The sequence below is a fragment of the Sprattus sprattus genome (genome assembly GCF_963457725.1).
Source record: "Sprattus sprattus genome assembly, chromosome: 8".
Lineage (NCBI taxonomy): Eukaryota > Metazoa > Chordata > Actinopteri > Clupeiformes > Clupeidae > Sprattus > Sprattus sprattus.
Window position 1 is genome coordinate 882808 of NC_137927.1, and position 16860 is coordinate 899667.

The 16860-nt window shown below is 40.3% G+C and overlaps 1 protein-coding gene across 1 annotated transcript in view; it reads left to right on the forward strand.

The window, feature by feature from the left end:
• The window catches only part of LOC308368797 (anoctamin-1-like), a gene marked incomplete at both ends in the record, with an annotated part of 121160 nt that extends 111248 nt beyond the window's left edge, over window positions 1-9912 (forward strand). Inside the window, one exon of the mRNA XM_080843056.1 lies at window positions 9700-9912. Coding sequence (XP_080699182.1) covers window positions 9700-9912 — 213 coding nt within the window. The remainder of the gene's footprint in view (window positions 1-9699) is intronic.
• Between the last annotated feature and the right edge of the window lie 6948 nt (window positions 9913-16860).

A 16860-nucleotide genomic window follows, 5' to 3' on the forward strand; every position in this document is an offset into this window, starting at 1 on the left:
ATAATAATAATACCTTAGACTTAAAAAGTGCTTTTCTAAGTACCCAAAGACGCTTAAATCCCTTGTAAGTGACATTTATACCACAGATCACTTCTGCTCCCTTTATATCTGCTTATGTTACGGGCCAAATAGGAGCTGTCATGAGCGAAAAGCTGTTTAGCCGGCTAGCGAGAAGTTCCGGATGACGCAACAGACGTTCCGATCAGCTGTTTTGCTTTTTCACGTGAATGATATAGAATCTTCATGTCACAACGAACATTAATAGGTAATAACGGCAATAAATACGTATCAAATAACTTAATATCACCGATTCTGTTTATTTAAAGCTCGCTTTGGACGTCTCAAACTTAATTTGGATCAAGGACTCCTCCTTTAACACTTACAACACTAAGGCCTTTTTTGACTCTGTTAAGTGTTCTGCCATGCCTGATATTTTTGTATATTTCACCCAACTTAAAACCATGAGGAATGTAGTAAAACAAGTTTTTTTTATTAAAATGAAATCTAAAGACCCTAAAATGAAATCTAGTTTTAGAGGTGCTCAGACTTTGTATAAAAACACATTGTTAATATTTTGGAAGTTTTCTTTTTTACTCTGAACCTTGTAAACATAAACATAAACATAGGTGTTTGCTCCACATAGGTGAGTTTAGCATTAAGAAAGTGTGTGTGGTTTCTATACTAATTATGAGTATTATAGAAAGTGACACTTTTCTTCACTTAGACCACTATGCATATTGATGAGAGAGGTGTGAACATTCTCTGACACCTTGGTCAAATGACAATGGCCATGACGTAATAGCCCTGGAATGTCTTTGTGCCCCACTACCACCTACAGGTTTTCTTGACACATCAGGAACCAATGGTGATCACTGAATTATCATATGAATAGTTGTCATTTGCTAATGGGAGGGTCAAAACCTCACTCAGAGGCTGAAATGTGCAAGGGATTAGTTATATCCTCCTTACAAAGTGATTATTTATACTTTCTACAATCAGACGAAAATTGAATAGACATAACATTCATGATCGGGTTGCTAGAAGGAAGCCTCTGCTCTCAAGAAAGAACAAAACTGCCGTTTCAACTTTGCCCAAGAGCACTTGGATAAACCAAAGGCCTTCTGGAAGTCCCTTCTTTAAACAGATGAGTCCGAGATAGAATTATTTTGTCACGATTAAAACCAACAATTTTCATCTGATTGTAGACCCATGTACATTTACCCCAGATGCTGCCAGAGAGGTCCGAAACTCTTTAGAGGTGATGTGTGGGTTGACTTTTACCTGATTTATTCTTCTTCTGGTGCTTCTTGGTGATGGTCTTGATGGGCGTCCACTTCTAGGCAGAGATGCAGTCATGTTGAATGCCCTCCATTTCTAAATTATTTGTCTTGGATGGATGGATGGAGCTGGAATCTTTTGGAGATGGTCTTATAGCTTTCCCAAGACTGATGGGCTGTCAGTACCTTCTTCCTGATGTTCTCGGATATCTCGTTTCCTCTCTGCATTGTGTGGGTACACCTTGGCACTACAGTAGTTTGGTTGGTTTCCTCTCTCTTTTAATCTGTGTTGCCCAAACCTTTCCCTAAGGATGTCTCAGATGATCGGTTTGCTCAATTGACTAATTAATCACCCAAATAAGTTTCACTGAATCTGTTACCTGCTTGACTTTATCAATTCAGCTGGGGGTTCACTTACTTTTGAAATGGACTAATTCCATGTTTCATGTAGTTTTTCGGCTACTCAAACAATTTCCTCTGAACAAGTACATGCAAATGATAAGCATAAACCTGACATTTCATCTATGGAAAATTGGTGATAAAAAAATGAAAAATCATGGTAAAACAACAGAAAACGCTTAAGTGCTCAAGGGGTTCACATACTTTCAAGTGGCACTGTATGTGCAGAAATTGATTTACACGGTAGTAAATATCATAATACATTTACCCAATTAAAAGTTAACGTTCATTCTCCCACCTAGCCAGCCATCTTGCTCCATAAATAAGCTAATACCTTATGTAAAACATTTTGGAGTTATTTGGCCATTTCAATGGAAATGTTTTTCCATCAATAAATCCCATGATAAAGAAAGAGTTCCTGCACTCTTAAGATGGCACTTTGACTTGTTTTATGGTGTGTGCACCACCTCTGTTTGAGAACATAATTTCACTCAAATGTGTTTTACCAATTGAAAACTCTTTAGCATACATAGGTAAGCAACACTTAACCAGCACTTGATAGTAATACATATTTAATAATTTTGTTCCCCAAACAACTCAAAATTTCATTATCGCTGTTACCGTAAAGGTAATAGGACGGCAGAGGCTTTTGGAATGCAATCACAAAATGATAGATTTATTTAATTATTAAAGTTGATCACAAAGTGATAAGTAGTTGTAATGTGTGGAATGTGATGTGTGCATGTCGAATGTTCCAGAGTCATGAAATGGGACTCAGGTCACAGGGGCAGCTCCTTCGCGCTGGTGTAGTCGATCAGCTGTTAAGTGACAGTCCTGCCCACGATCACACCTCGAACCGCTAAGGGACACAGAGAAAGGCAGCAAGTAACAGAGAAGGCTTGATGACAAGTCTTGATCACACAAACAGTAGATGTGCACTCAGATACATGGATGTGGCATGTTATTCCTAAGTCCTGTTTTAGTAGAAAGCCCTCTCACCAACGTCAAGGTACAGGCCATAGAGAGGGTTTTTTTGTTTTTTGTTTTTGTAAAATCTAAAAATGCATCCCTATACTGTATGTATGATTGACACATAAAACTATTTAAACAATTTAAATTAGGCAATAACTAATAATTAAACCTATTCTAATGATTAATACTAGAGCTAAATCTTCTGTTTTTCATTAGTTTTTTCAATAAATAATATGTAAAGAGGAACAGAGATGAGTCCGCATGTGGTCTTGGTGGTACTGTACCATGCGAGGATCCTCACCTCTGCAGAGAGTAAGACTGTTTGCAATGGCAAACAGTCCACAATCTGCACCCCCCTTCTGTCCCTAGACGTCTGGCCACTGCAGGCGAACTGTCTTCCCTGCAAACTGAAGAATGCCAGTGACTTGGGCAACAAAGTCATCGGTGCAAGTACGATACAGGGAATCAAAGATGTTTACTTCGCCTACCTTGCAGCCGACATTACTTACCACAACCCAGTGATTCCCACAAATATTCATTATTTGTACGAATCCCTGGGTTGGTGCTGGAAGAGGTGTCAATAGGGCCAGGGAGGTGGTGGAGAGGAGGCCTCCGACATGGGGGTGTTGGAACCTCAGGAGTGCCATGGCATGATCGATGGCAGAGTCATCCAACCAAGACTGGGGCTGGAGCAGCATCGTCCTGATGATGCCTGTAATCCTCTGTCACAGAGCCGGGCAGACCATAAGACTGTCCTGTCTCTTCTTGTGGGGACGGTGTGCCAGGAGGTACAGTCACCTGAAAGAGAAACATGCATGTTCAGAGTACTGTTTGTTACATGACGCTGTTGTGAAGGCACAGTTTGGTTATTTTTTAGAATGACGAGCTGGTAATACTTAAGCATTATGGCACATGTGATTGTGAGGGTTGGTAATGGATATTCCCACAGGTGTTCACATGTGAATTTCAACGCACCTCAAGGGTGTCGCTCCCCGACATAGAGCTGTCAGAGGAAACCTCTACAATCTCCTCAATGGGGTGACCTGTCTGGGACCCTGGCAAAAGAGTAAAGGCGTGAACTTTATTCTCTCTGACTACTGTGCACACATAAATGACAAATTTGGAAATGCACCAGAGCAAGTAAGAAAAGATGTTTAGGCATAGCAGACTAACATTAGTATGAGTATAAGTATAACAGTAGAGCACATACTGATACGAACTGGCTTCACTGACGCGTAGGGTGTCCTGGAATTCAGGGGGATTCCATCCATGGTCTCCAGCTCCACAAAATGGTCCTCCACCTTCACCACCCTTGAAATTGTTAAGATGTGAAATTAGTGCCAAGTTACTCCATAGTAACTTATACTTCTCACATGCAGCTTCAGAGCATTCTTTTTGATGGGGTTGCATATGTTGTATAAGTTAATGTGCCTCAAACCACCACACTACGTCAGAAACCACTGAAAACGAAACATGTCTACTTACTTGTACTTGTTTGGCCAAGTAGGCTTCATCGTCATGCCTGGCTTCCCACGCTTCCTCTCATTCTTCTTCAACACCACCATCCCTGGCCTGATCATATACCTCTTGGTCCCCTTCTTTATCCGCTTCCCGTAGGCATCTTTTTGCCTCTGCTGGGCCCTCTCCAGGTTTGCATGCACCTGGTTATGTACGAAAGCAATTTTGTTCACAACTGACCTTTGTTAACATTTTCTAAACGCAACAGGTGTCAACTCGCTAAATATTTAATTACCTTTTCAAAAACCTCCCCATCTCTCCTGTGTCGCTCCTCGACATAGGCCTCGACGTCCGCCTCTTCTGGACTGGCCACAAGTACTTCCTCTGGAGAGTCTACGCCAGTGACCTAATGTATCATGTAATGCAATGTCAAATAACATGACAGAACATCGTAGTCTATAATATTTGTATACTACATTCAAAAAGTTTCAGGTGAATTGAATTACCTCACAAAAGAGACGTGGCTCACGCCCATCCATCAGGCGGAAGGGCGAGAACCTAGAGCAGGGGTCGGGAACCTTTTTTGCCTGGAGAGCCACTTTTACCATTTTTTTTATACCTCAGAAGAGTCACAAAAAGACAGTTACAAGAAAAAGTTTGGATATTTAACTAACAGTTTTCTTTTATTCAACAGAGTTTTTTAAATACATTTTCTACTAGTTTTAAAAGTTATTGTAGCCTACTAGTAACTTGAAATGTAAATGGCAATGGGAAATGACAGAAGTTAACAACGTTACAGCGTAACAACGACATGAAGTTAACAAAGTTGACAACTCTACACTCGAAATTGAACATTAGGCCTACCAGAGATTAATGCGACTTCTGGTGCTGCATAGACTTGCTGATGGCCTTGTAGTCTGGCTCATATTCAGTGAGGTGAAGCTTCATGCAAGCATTGAGGCTTTCGTCGTTTAAACGCGAGCGCAGGTTCGCCTTTATATTTTTCATGTGAGAAAGATTTCTCGCATGCATAAGTGGAACCGAACATGGGTAACACAGCAATACTAACATATTGCAATGTGCGATATGTAATGGGCAGTTAATTCCAAGTTTTTAGAAGCAGTTCGTCTTGAGATGGAAGCTTTCCCATGTCAGTCCACTTGTGTTCACTCGCAAGCTGTGCTCGCTGACGTGTGATTCCTTCCAGCTGATCGTTTAGTGATTTAAACTTGCCCACCCAGATGCCAGACGAGGTCAGGTCGGCAACCTCTATTTCAAAATCGCCGATAGAAACACCAGGGATGCACAATACTTTTTTTTTCCTTTTCGATATTTTTCTCTAGCCTATCAACTTTAACAATGGAAGTTTTCTCGTTGACGGAAATGGAGGGAAATCTGTGATTTTGTTAGATACAGCCGCGGAAAAAATTAAGAGACCACTTCAAAATGATCAGTTTCTCTGGTTTTACTATTTAACTACTAGTTAAAGTAAAATGTACATTTTTGTTTTATTCTATAACCTACTGGCAACATTCCTACCAAATTTCAAATAAAAATATTGTCATTTAGATCATTTATTTGCAGAAAAATGACAATTGGTCAAAATAGCAAAAAAGATGCAGTGTCTTCAGATCTCGAATAATGCAAAGAAAACAAGCTCATATTCATTTTTAAACTACCTAATACTAATGCTTTAACTTAGGAAGAGTTCAGAAATCAATATTTTGTGGAATAACCTTGATTTAAAATCACAACTTTCATGTGTCTTGGCATGCTCTCCACCAGTCTTTCACATTGCCGTTGGGTGACTTTATGCTACTCCTGGCGCAAGAATTCAAGCAGCTCGGCTTCTTTTCATGGCTTGTGACCATCCATCTTCCTCTTGATCACATTTCAGAGGTTTTTTTATGGGATTCAGGTCTCGAAATTGGGCTGGCCATGACAGGGTCCTGATCTGGTGGTACTCCATCCACACCTTTACTGGCCTGGCTGTGTGGGCATGGAGCATTGCCCTGCTGGAAAAAACACTTCTCAGAGTTGGGGAGCATTGTCAGAGCAAAAGGAAGCAAGTTTTTCTTCCGGGACAACGTTGTACTTTGCCTGGCTGAGGTTTGTAAAAGACCATAAGGATTTAACCAAAGCGGACTGGAGGGTCTTCTAAGTTCGTCTTCTCTGATGAGTCCAATTTCACAGTAGGTGCAAGACTCTGTGGCTTGTAGGCCTCTCCAGGTCTCCGTCTAACCATCAGACGACCATTTGTTGGGCAAAGCTGAAAATTGGACTCATCAGAGAAGACGAACTTCGTTTTTGACTAAAGACACAATTTATTTAACAATAACCAATACATTAAAACCCTTGAAAAGGCCCGTGTGGAAGCGCGCCATAAGGATGATGCTTAATTGGGCGCAAGGCGCCGACATCATTGTCACGTACGACAATATTTAGCAACATCACGGTCATACCTGGCACATAGAAAGAACGAGTGACTCGCCCAGGTACAACAATTTAATAGGGAACTCTACACTCATCTTGTGCCGGGGCCGTAAGAGGTCTCCACTTGCGCATTAAGACACCATCTCGAGAAAAATAGCCATGAGGCCATCGCTCAATGTCCTCGTCGGACATAACTGCAGAAAAGAGCGTAGGAAGAGAAGGGTCATTTTGAAGTTCCTGTACAAGATGCTCTCGGCTCAGCCAATTTAGGAGCATCGGAAAGAGATGGCGACAAATGTAACATGGGGTCGCCACCAAAGAGTGAAGGTTGAACAAGAAAAGTCTCAATGAGAACAATTACATCTCAAAACCTTGAACTAGTACAAGGCTGATCACTAAAGGCAACATACTTTGCATAAAACGAATCCGTCCAATATGAACGGAGCGAAAATTGTCACGTTTAGGGTCATTCACAAAAGGCAAAACAGCAATAAACAAATTAGATCCAGGAACCCATTAACTTGCATATTGTTGTGCCTGGTTCTTGCGTTTTAACGAAAAGCACTTGGCAAGAACATGACCACGCTTCTTACAGTAGCTGCACGTTGGGGTTCCTCTGAAACCCAAAGGCGCACGCTTCTCGAGAGAAGGAGCGACAGAGTCAGAAACTTCATATAACTCCGGGGAAATTGAAACATTTTGCAGAGAATGAGTGAGAGCAGGCATACGGTTGTGCATGAGTACAAACTCGTCAGCAAGCACGGCAGCACTAGCAGGTGTCAAATCTTTATGCTCACTTATATAAGTTGCGACTGATTGTGGCAGACAGTTTTTAGAGTCCTCAAGAACCATGAGATCACGAAGAGCTTGGAATGATGTAACTTCTTGAGAGCCTAGCCAACGATCAAAGAGCATCTCTTTTTCGCTAACAAACTCTACATGTGCGAGGGATTCAGGCTTACGATAATTTCGAAACTTTTGTCTATAAGCCTCCGGCACGAGCGCGTAAATAAGCAAGACGGACTGTTTCACCTTCTCATAATCCGCCGCGTCTTCCATGCTCAACGAGGAGTACGCCTCCTGCGCCTTGCCTACAAAGACACATTGGAGAGTCATGGGCCAAGCTTCTTTGGGCCATTTAAGCGTTGTTGCAACACGCTCAAAGTGCGCAAAGAACTTATCCACCTCATCTTCTCTGAAGGGAGGGACAACGCGAATGTTTCGCGTCACGTCAAAACTTTCTGGCCTAAGTAGTACACCAGCCTCACGGGCCTTCAACTCCATCTCTTTGATACGTAACGCTTGTGCGTATTCCATATCCTTTAATTTGCACTCCTGTTCTCTTCGCTCACGGTCTCTAAGAGTCTGCCTATCAGCCTCCAACTTATGTTTCTAACGTTCCCACGCAATTTCATTTTCCCGCAGCTCTAAACGTTTCCACTCTAAACCAGACTTTGTAGAAGACTGGCCAGGAGAGCGAATGGTCTTACCGGCTTCGGGCTCATCAGGGCTCTCACCTCCCAACAATCCAAGACCACGCAAGTCTGCAGTGAGCTTCTCCTGCAGCTCACCTAGCCTTGGAGAACCACGAACTTCCAGTTTGTAGTGGCCAGCGATTCGGACCAGATCATCGCGTTTAGCCGTCAATAATGCCTCCGGAGTCGGAGACAACACAAACGCATCTATGTCAAACATTACTATACTACGATATCTTTCGCTGCCACAGCAAAGGCAATAAATAAATAATTAACACTGGGCATATCCTGCATAAGTCACCAAGACTATGGTTAAAAAGACAACCGCAGTAGGCAGCTGTGCGGAGCAGTGCGCCCACATCGAAAAAGATTGGGTTAGAGTTAATCAGAGCTAATGTTTTAACTAAGAATTTGGTTCAAAACCGGTCGAGCCCCCATTTATGTTACAAAACCATAACGTAACGAAATGGTAGCATAACATAAAGAAGCCAAAGAGAACTGGTGACGGTGAAAGTAAATATATTTATTAACAAACCAAGAGTTAACGGAAGGAGAAGGTGGTGATGAAAATAATCAGTAACAAAATAGAAAGCAAACACTCACACTGTCTGCTGGAAATAAAAGGGAGATATAAGCTGCTCGCGTTAAATAAAAGGACACGGGAATGTGGTGAGTCTTCCGGGTAAACTGCCTTCTACTCTAGACTAACCTGATCTGAAAGCGTTTCCAAAAGCCTACCACCAAACACCACCAACCTCCAATGCACATAAAGCAAAAGGTTTACTCTGGATTAAACTGCGAGTAAACGAAACTCTGGTAACGATGATAACAATAAAGCAGGGCACCAGCGGAGCGCCGTGCAGCAGGCCCAACGAAAACCGGAAGCGGTGTAGCTGGACGAACGGGGGAGAGCCAAAAAGCCAGAGAGCTGGAAAGACAGCCATGAAACGCGCAAGGGGCGTCTTTTATAGGCGAAGGCCCGCCCACAAATGCGTCCCAATTGGACACCAGGTCACCTGTAGAGGGGGACAGATAGAAACCAGCGCACAGACGGGCACAATACGGCTCCCCACGTAACACAAAGCATCTAGGTATACTCAGCATACACATTAAACCATCAGACTTTTCCAATTTTCCAAGACGTGGGTTTCTTTAGTTGCTCAGGGTATTTTTGGATAAATCTGCTACATTCTATGAAATTCTCTGATCTTACAACAGTAAGACTATTTGTCCATACCCTAATGTACACTCATTATACCAGCTGACTCTGTGGTATTTGAGGATTTCAAAGTATTCTAAGTATCTCTGACATTCTTTACGCCTAAAGCATGGAGGATGGATAGAATATTATTACACTTTAGTATTGCACACAACAAATTAGCAAATAATTGCTCATTTTCAATACTTTTTTATGAATCAAAAAACCAACCCTGTGTGGTGTATGCTCATGTGATCCAGATTATATAATAATAATAATAATAATAATCAGTGTTAAAGCTGTATAATCTGTCATTTGTTGGGAAAGGGTTATGATTTTCTGCTGCTGTTGAGCAATCACACGTCACGTTATCTTGCAGACATGCGTCTGTAATTATTCTACCAGGCTCCCCTGAAAGCCATTATAGCCATGATTGTTGTCAGCACCTTTTTAATAAGGCTCCAAATAATCTTACCTCTGATTGCAGAATGCTGTGATGCTGATGAGTGACTTCATCGACTGGCTGATCCCTGACATCCCCAAAGACATCAGTCTCCAGATCCACAGGGAGAAGGCCCTTCTGGTGGATCTCTTCATGAAGGAGGAGCAGGGGAAGAAACCACCTCGGAGCGTCCAGAGCCAACACAGCCCACCTCTGGCACGCTCACGCCCCAGCTCCAACACACAGAGAAACACTTAGCTTCTCCTAGCACAAAGAGAAACACACAGAGAAACACTTAGCTTCTCCTAGCACACAGCTCCAACACACAGAGAAACACTTAGCTTCTCCTAGCACACAGCTCCAACACACAGAGAAACACTTAGCTTCTCCTAGCACACAGGATAAAAACTGCCCTACTTTAATCAGAATGTGAACAATGGCTGTGAACAAAGTCAGTGAACAAAGTCAGTGTGAAAAGGTTCTTCTAAATGTTCTTCTTAACTCTTACACACTGGGCCCTATTTTTTGGGTGCACAAAAATCGTCACAAGATAAGAGGACAGGGACCAAATACTATTTTCAAAGCACTCTTCTGATAGAGCAAAACAAAACCAAGGTCGTGGCCAGGGTAAAGTTCAAGTTCTGATGAAAATGTTTATTTTTTTGAATGTAAAATGTAAATGTAATACACATCAAGACGGAAGCCATATTTCTAAAACTGATTGTTCCAGTCTCCGACGCTTCACGTCGTGCCTAGCAACTCCCCTTACCTGTTCTATAATCAGCACAAAGCACGGCCTCTTGGGGCTTATTGCTTAAGTAAGCCACTACATATAGAGTTGGAGTGGGGAATAGGGACCTAATTTAAGGATTCTTAAAGGATTCTGAAAAAAAACGTTTGCTACTAACTCTTTTTAAGCCTTGACGTGACTGCCTCCCATTTTTGTATTGCACTATTTGAAATTCAGGGATTGTCCAAACCTCTGCACTCATTCATTTCTAAATACTTAAAATGAATGTTGCCATTATTACACTTAATCAGCTGGAGAAAATTGTGGGCTATGGATGCTAACCGAATTAAATTCATTGTTGGAACCTCTTATGATGTCTTTCCTAGTATAGACTGATATCCGGTCATGGTTGTTGTGGGGAGGTGTCTCTAATGCTTGGGTGTATCTTGAGGTGTGCCCTTTGTTGTGTCCTAACCTATTTTGAGTATAGAGGGGAGTGGGTGTAGGATTCCAGATTCCACTGTTGAGCATTCTAGAGGTGTTTTAGGCCTAATTCAATGAACAAAGGAAGTTGCCCACTTGACAAGCCCAGAGAAGTGCTCACAAAAGCTACTTTGTTGTTGTTGTTAAGTTCTAGGAGAGGTTTGTTGTTGTTGTTTTGTACTGTGAGAGGTTTGGCTGCTGCCGGAAGTCCCCAACCCCAACAAGGAATTTGACATCTTTTCCCATATTCAAATATTCCTATACTAAAATCTTAAAAATGATCATTCTATTACAGCCAAATTTTATAAACATGAATTTGAATAATTTTCAATCAATTTTCATTTAAAAATTGTCAAAATGCAACCAAATAGATATACGTAAATACAGTCTTTGAGGAATTGGTGTTATTGGATGAATCATCTTATAATTCAGCTTCTCAGAATGTTGTCAAAAGTTCCATTGATTTGAATGGGCCCCCTTCAGTGTTAGGGGATGCGATATCTCTTTATAATGACCACTGCAAAATATGAATCACCCCTGCCATTTGCAACAGGTTTTGTGCTTCTAATTCAAATATTTTATATCATTCTGCAATTAGTCCATTCATATAATGTAACGGGAATTCATTGTAACTGTAAATTGTCAGCAAGTGATAGGTTGCTATGCACCACCTCTAAGTAGTTCTATTAAGTAGTCGTATAATAAGCGGGATAATGTATACTGCATTGGGATTTACCAAACAAGCCTAGAAAAGCTATTCCAAAGTGGGTGATTTCTGCCCATTTCTTATTTTCAATCCCTTAAAAACATCCTTTAATCATATTTTATGTCAATATTTATCGTCTGCGTGATACTGAAAGATTATGTAGTCAATAGTTGTATCGTTTGAGTGATAGATTATGGTGTAAAAAATGTATTTATGCCAATGTTTCCAGAAAATACACTGAAAAGGCAAGGGCATACTCATTGTACTGGCAAGACATTACGAAAAAGGTGAACGGACAGTACCATCACAGCACAGCGTCCATGTTTAAACAGTGCAACGTGATACAGTACCATAACAGCGTCCAGATTAAACAGTGCAACGTCATACAGTACCATCACAGCATTCACATTAAACAGTGCAACAGGATACACTCTTGCCCATTTCATGTCCAGGCCTGATGAGAAACTCTTTATTCCATGTCATCATGGTTGGATATTGCACTTGGCTTTTAAACGCATGCATTCAGCCTCTGCCTTGTTCTTGGACGGCCTCATAGTTTCACCTTCAGTGCCTAAGTCGTCAAACTGAAACTACTGGCGCATACAACAGAAAAAAGACCACCCTATTACGTAGGGGTTGAGATGAAGAGACTGAATAGGCTTAGCCACAGAATATGTGCTGTAGTGTCAGGTTTGCACATTCCATTTAAAGGCTTTAGATGAGATTATGAATACATCATAAAGTCCAAATAGATCATGGAGATTTTGGAACATGGAACAGAATGCTGCAATATCTCTGTTCTGCATAGTATTCAGTATGATGAAAGTGACAATAATACACTTTATTACAGGCTCAAGGCCCACATGGAAGATGTACAATACATAAAATCAATACATTACATATAAATATACATACATACAATCATAAATACATATAAATACACAAGGAAAGAAGGGCTAAAAAAGGCACTTATGCCAGTGTTCCCAAATCTTAGATGTGTACTTGACAGAGCTGCGGCCAGGGTCTGTCATCAGATCAATTATAACATTTGAAGAGCGGTCCATCCGACACATAAACTTAAAAGTAAGGTTCCTCAGCAAGGCCATGAAGGTGGTTAGACCTCTACTACAGAACAGCTGACTGGCTCTAGTACTCCTGGGTTTCTTCAGGAGTATCCTAAGACAGTCATTATAGGCTACTTTCAATTTACGCAAGCTCTCCTTCTTGTAATTCACTCAGAGTGGAGCTGTATAGAGAGGGGTGCAGTAGGCTCTAAACAAATTCATTTTTAAAAATCAGCTCTTATGATGAGGCGTAAAGAGACAGAAGGACAGGACCAGTGGAAAGATACATAGCAGTCACATGCTCATCCAGTTTCCACAATACTAATGAAATGTTAAAAGTCTAAAGATGTGTAAGAAAGGATACAGTCTGGGAAAGAATAGTATCTAGCCAGAATACCATACTTAATGTAAGGGCGGTGTTGACAGGTCAGATCAAATGATAAATGCATACAGCCTTCTTCAAAAAAGTCAAAGTCAAAGTAGCTTTATTGTCAATAACTTAATATGTCAAGACAATAAGACAGTATCCTAAGACAGTCATTATAGGCTACTTTCAATTTACGCAAGCTCTCCTTCTTGTAATTCACCCAGAGTGGAGCTGTATAGAGAGGGGTGCAGTAGGCTCTAAACAAATTCATTTTTACATCATATGTACAGTGGTGGAATTTTCTAAGCAACATGTTAGCTTGGACATAGAGCAATCTCCTCTGTCTAAACATGTCAGCATCATCCTCCAATGTAATGAAACAATGAAAGGGATCTGGCCCAGAGCCACATGAATGTTTCATGGATCAGTCTAGTCACTAGACATGTGACAGAGATTATCACAGACAAGTCCAGGAGGTTTACATCCTCATGCCATTTTCAATTTAGAGTTTGATATGTTGTGGCCACAGAGTTTGATATTTTATGGCCACCCGAAGTCAACATATATCTTTTGTTCACCAGCTTGCTTGCAGTTGAGGCTTGCTGTGTAAAAGGTCACTTAAGTATTCTGTTTGACTGTTTACTGTTATTTTTAACAGCCAATCAAATGTCACCAGAAATAGTTATCCCTTCTGAATGGTCCTTGTATTTTTGTACACACATTTCTATGGTCATACAAAGCCTTCAAACAAAGAAAAGCAGCAAAGCGTTTTGATGTGCAGTTACATTTTTGTATTAGAATACACAAAAATGGGTTAGAATCCTTTACAGACTTTGCTGGTAAAGGTTTTTCAAAATAATATTCAAACCACTTTGCAGGCATGATTAATTGCATGAACCCGTATCACAGGTTTGCCTCTGCTTCCTTGCTGATACAGAAATATGTAAGCATAATGCACTACTCTTCCAAACGAACATAATATTTAAATAAATCACACTTGGGAAATAAGGGTTTATGATTGATGCATTCTAATATTCCCTGTCAGAGAATAATATTTTGCCATGCCCATATTGAACATTCCATGCGTCACGGGAGAGTTCGGTGCGACTGGGCGTTATCGTCCTCAAAACAGGGGCCATTGAGTGAAAGAAGGAACATTGCATTTTTATCGGAGACTAAGCACAAAGGCGACGCATCAAATTTTATGTCAAAGCTTCCAAACTGGAAGTGTTGCCATAACTTTTTTGGGAAGTTCTAGCCTCAACATGACCTTGAAATGATGGCACCAAGTTGCTTGCAGCAATATATATATGTGTATATATATATATATATATACATTAATGATCTTAAATTTGATTTAGTCTAATATGGTTTGGTAAGATTTAAACAATTAAGACAATGCGCTCAGGAATATTGGGATATGTTTATGATACCTTCAACAGGACTGAGTGTAACCACACAATTATACTCAATGCAGACAGCGTAGTAAAGTTCACAATGCTTTAACATGCAGGCTTGGTAGAATTCAACGAGACAGGTTCTCCAAAAAAACAGTACACCGGTCCTCGTGTCATAGTAATCTCCCTATTTATGTAATGTTTGAATTCTTTTTTCTATTAAACATTTTTTTATTTTTTTGATGTAAATATGCTTTGTTGTGGTACTATAGATATGTATGTTATGTTTGGGTGGCATGGGGTACTTTTGTGTTATTTTGTTTAAAACACACTTTTGTTTTAAGGTCAAACTATGATGTTTAATGCTATGTCACCTGTGGACAAATATTTAAAAATAAAACATAGTACATATAATTAAAATTGTGTCTGTCCCTTTTTACCTAACACTAATTCACACATGTGTGTATTATGGTTATCATCCACTGTTCAAATGACTACTCATGACTTGTAGATCAAACAAAAAACTTTGTATGTGCAATGTATATCTTAAGTATATTTGGCTTTGATTAATGAAATGATTTAATAAATATGTTTGTTGAAAAATGTAACCACCAATACACTGTATATAAACATACTTTAATATCATACAGGTATTTTACTCTAGTGGTGGTTACATTTAGTGATATATATATATATATATATATATCTTCTACATATCTTCTTTTATATATCTTTAAACAGTGTTTTGCAGGATAATGGAATTTAACACTGATAGAAAAAACCATGACTTCAAATTTACCCCTCAACCCCCTGAAAAATATGTTTTAACTTGTTGCCTTGTGTTGTGCAAATTAAGTTGGTTATGTTCAATCTACTTACACCCTAAATTGAATGGAATGGAAAATGCAAGTTTAATGTACTAATAACCAAGTTACGTATTAACTTCAATCAACCATTCCCGAGCCATCAATTTAACTCAGTTTGTTAAGTAAGTATTACTCAAAACTGAATCCTTCATTCCAACTGATCAAGCTAAACTTGTTTAGTTTCTAAAAAATCAATACCAATGCTCACATTAATTTCACAAGCCTTGTACATAGCCTATGACGGCAACATTACACTGGTATCTCTATCAAAATGAAGGAAGCAGTCAACACCCAGTCATTGCAATGTTTTATTGCACCTTCTCAAAGAAACAGAAAATATTTTCAGTTTAGGAAAATATGTATATTTTCGGTGGGGAAAAAAGAGGCCTAAGTTTAATTTATCTATTCTCTTATCAGCTCTTATGATGAGGCGTAAAGAGACAGAAGGACAGGACCAGTGGAAAGATACATAGCAGTCACATGCTCATCCAGTTTCCACAATACTAATGAAATGTTAAAAGTCTAAAGATGTGTAAGAAAGGATACAGTCTGGGAAAGAATAGTATCTAGCCAGACTACCATACTTAATGTAAGGGCGGTGTTGACAGGTCAGATCAAATGATAAATGCATACAGCCTTCTTCAAAAAAGTCAAAGTCAAAGTAGCTTTATTGTCAATAACTTAATATGTCAAGACATACAAAGGAATCAATAAGACGTTTCCCACTCTCCCACGGTGAAACATATAAAGGTGCACAGGCACAACAGATAAGACAAGACATTTCCTAAAACTAAAGTGTCGTTTACATGGAGCCTAGTTTGTCAAACTGATATGGATAGCTAATACAGATAGCCCTATCATCCATACGAACACTCTCTATCCGCACCTTGTTTCTGCAACGATCGCAGTCCGGGGTAAAAAGTGAGTAGATTTGAATCGGTACGGGGGCTGGTGTTCGTCTGCACGGTTTCATCGTCACTCCAAACCATAACATTTTTGGCGTTTGCCATGTTCTGTCTGTTCTTTCGGTTCTTTTGGTTGTCTTCTTGTCTTCTTGTCTTCTTGTCTTCTTCTTCTTCTTCGCATTCGTCTGTATTTGTTTTCCTCTCCTTCTTCTTCTGCAGTGGAGTTTGAGGTCGCGCTTGTTTTATACGCATGCGCTTGTCTTATTTTCCGCTTTCTTCAGTTGTCTGCCAGTTGTTTGTAACACCGTTAGAGCGACACCAACAGGCGTGGGGGATGTACTACAGTCGGTTCACCACAATCTGCTGCCTCCGTGTTTACGCAAATCTGTCGTTGCCAGCCTCCGTATGTACGAAATTAAAAGATTCGATTGGTGTGAAAAGTAAATCCGATTCGGAGGCCCTAGACTTCGTGTGCATTGCACCTAAGTGAACATAAATATTCATTATCCTGAGTGATTTTTTTTGGGGGGGGGGGGGGGGGGGGCACCAATGATCTTACCAGCTGTGTTCACTATGCATTGCGTGTTCAGTGCAGCTACTGCCCCACACAGTGATGCAGCTGGACAGGATGCTTTCAATCTAGGTATGATTCTTTTCTGTTTTCAGGATTAGCAACGTTGTAATACAA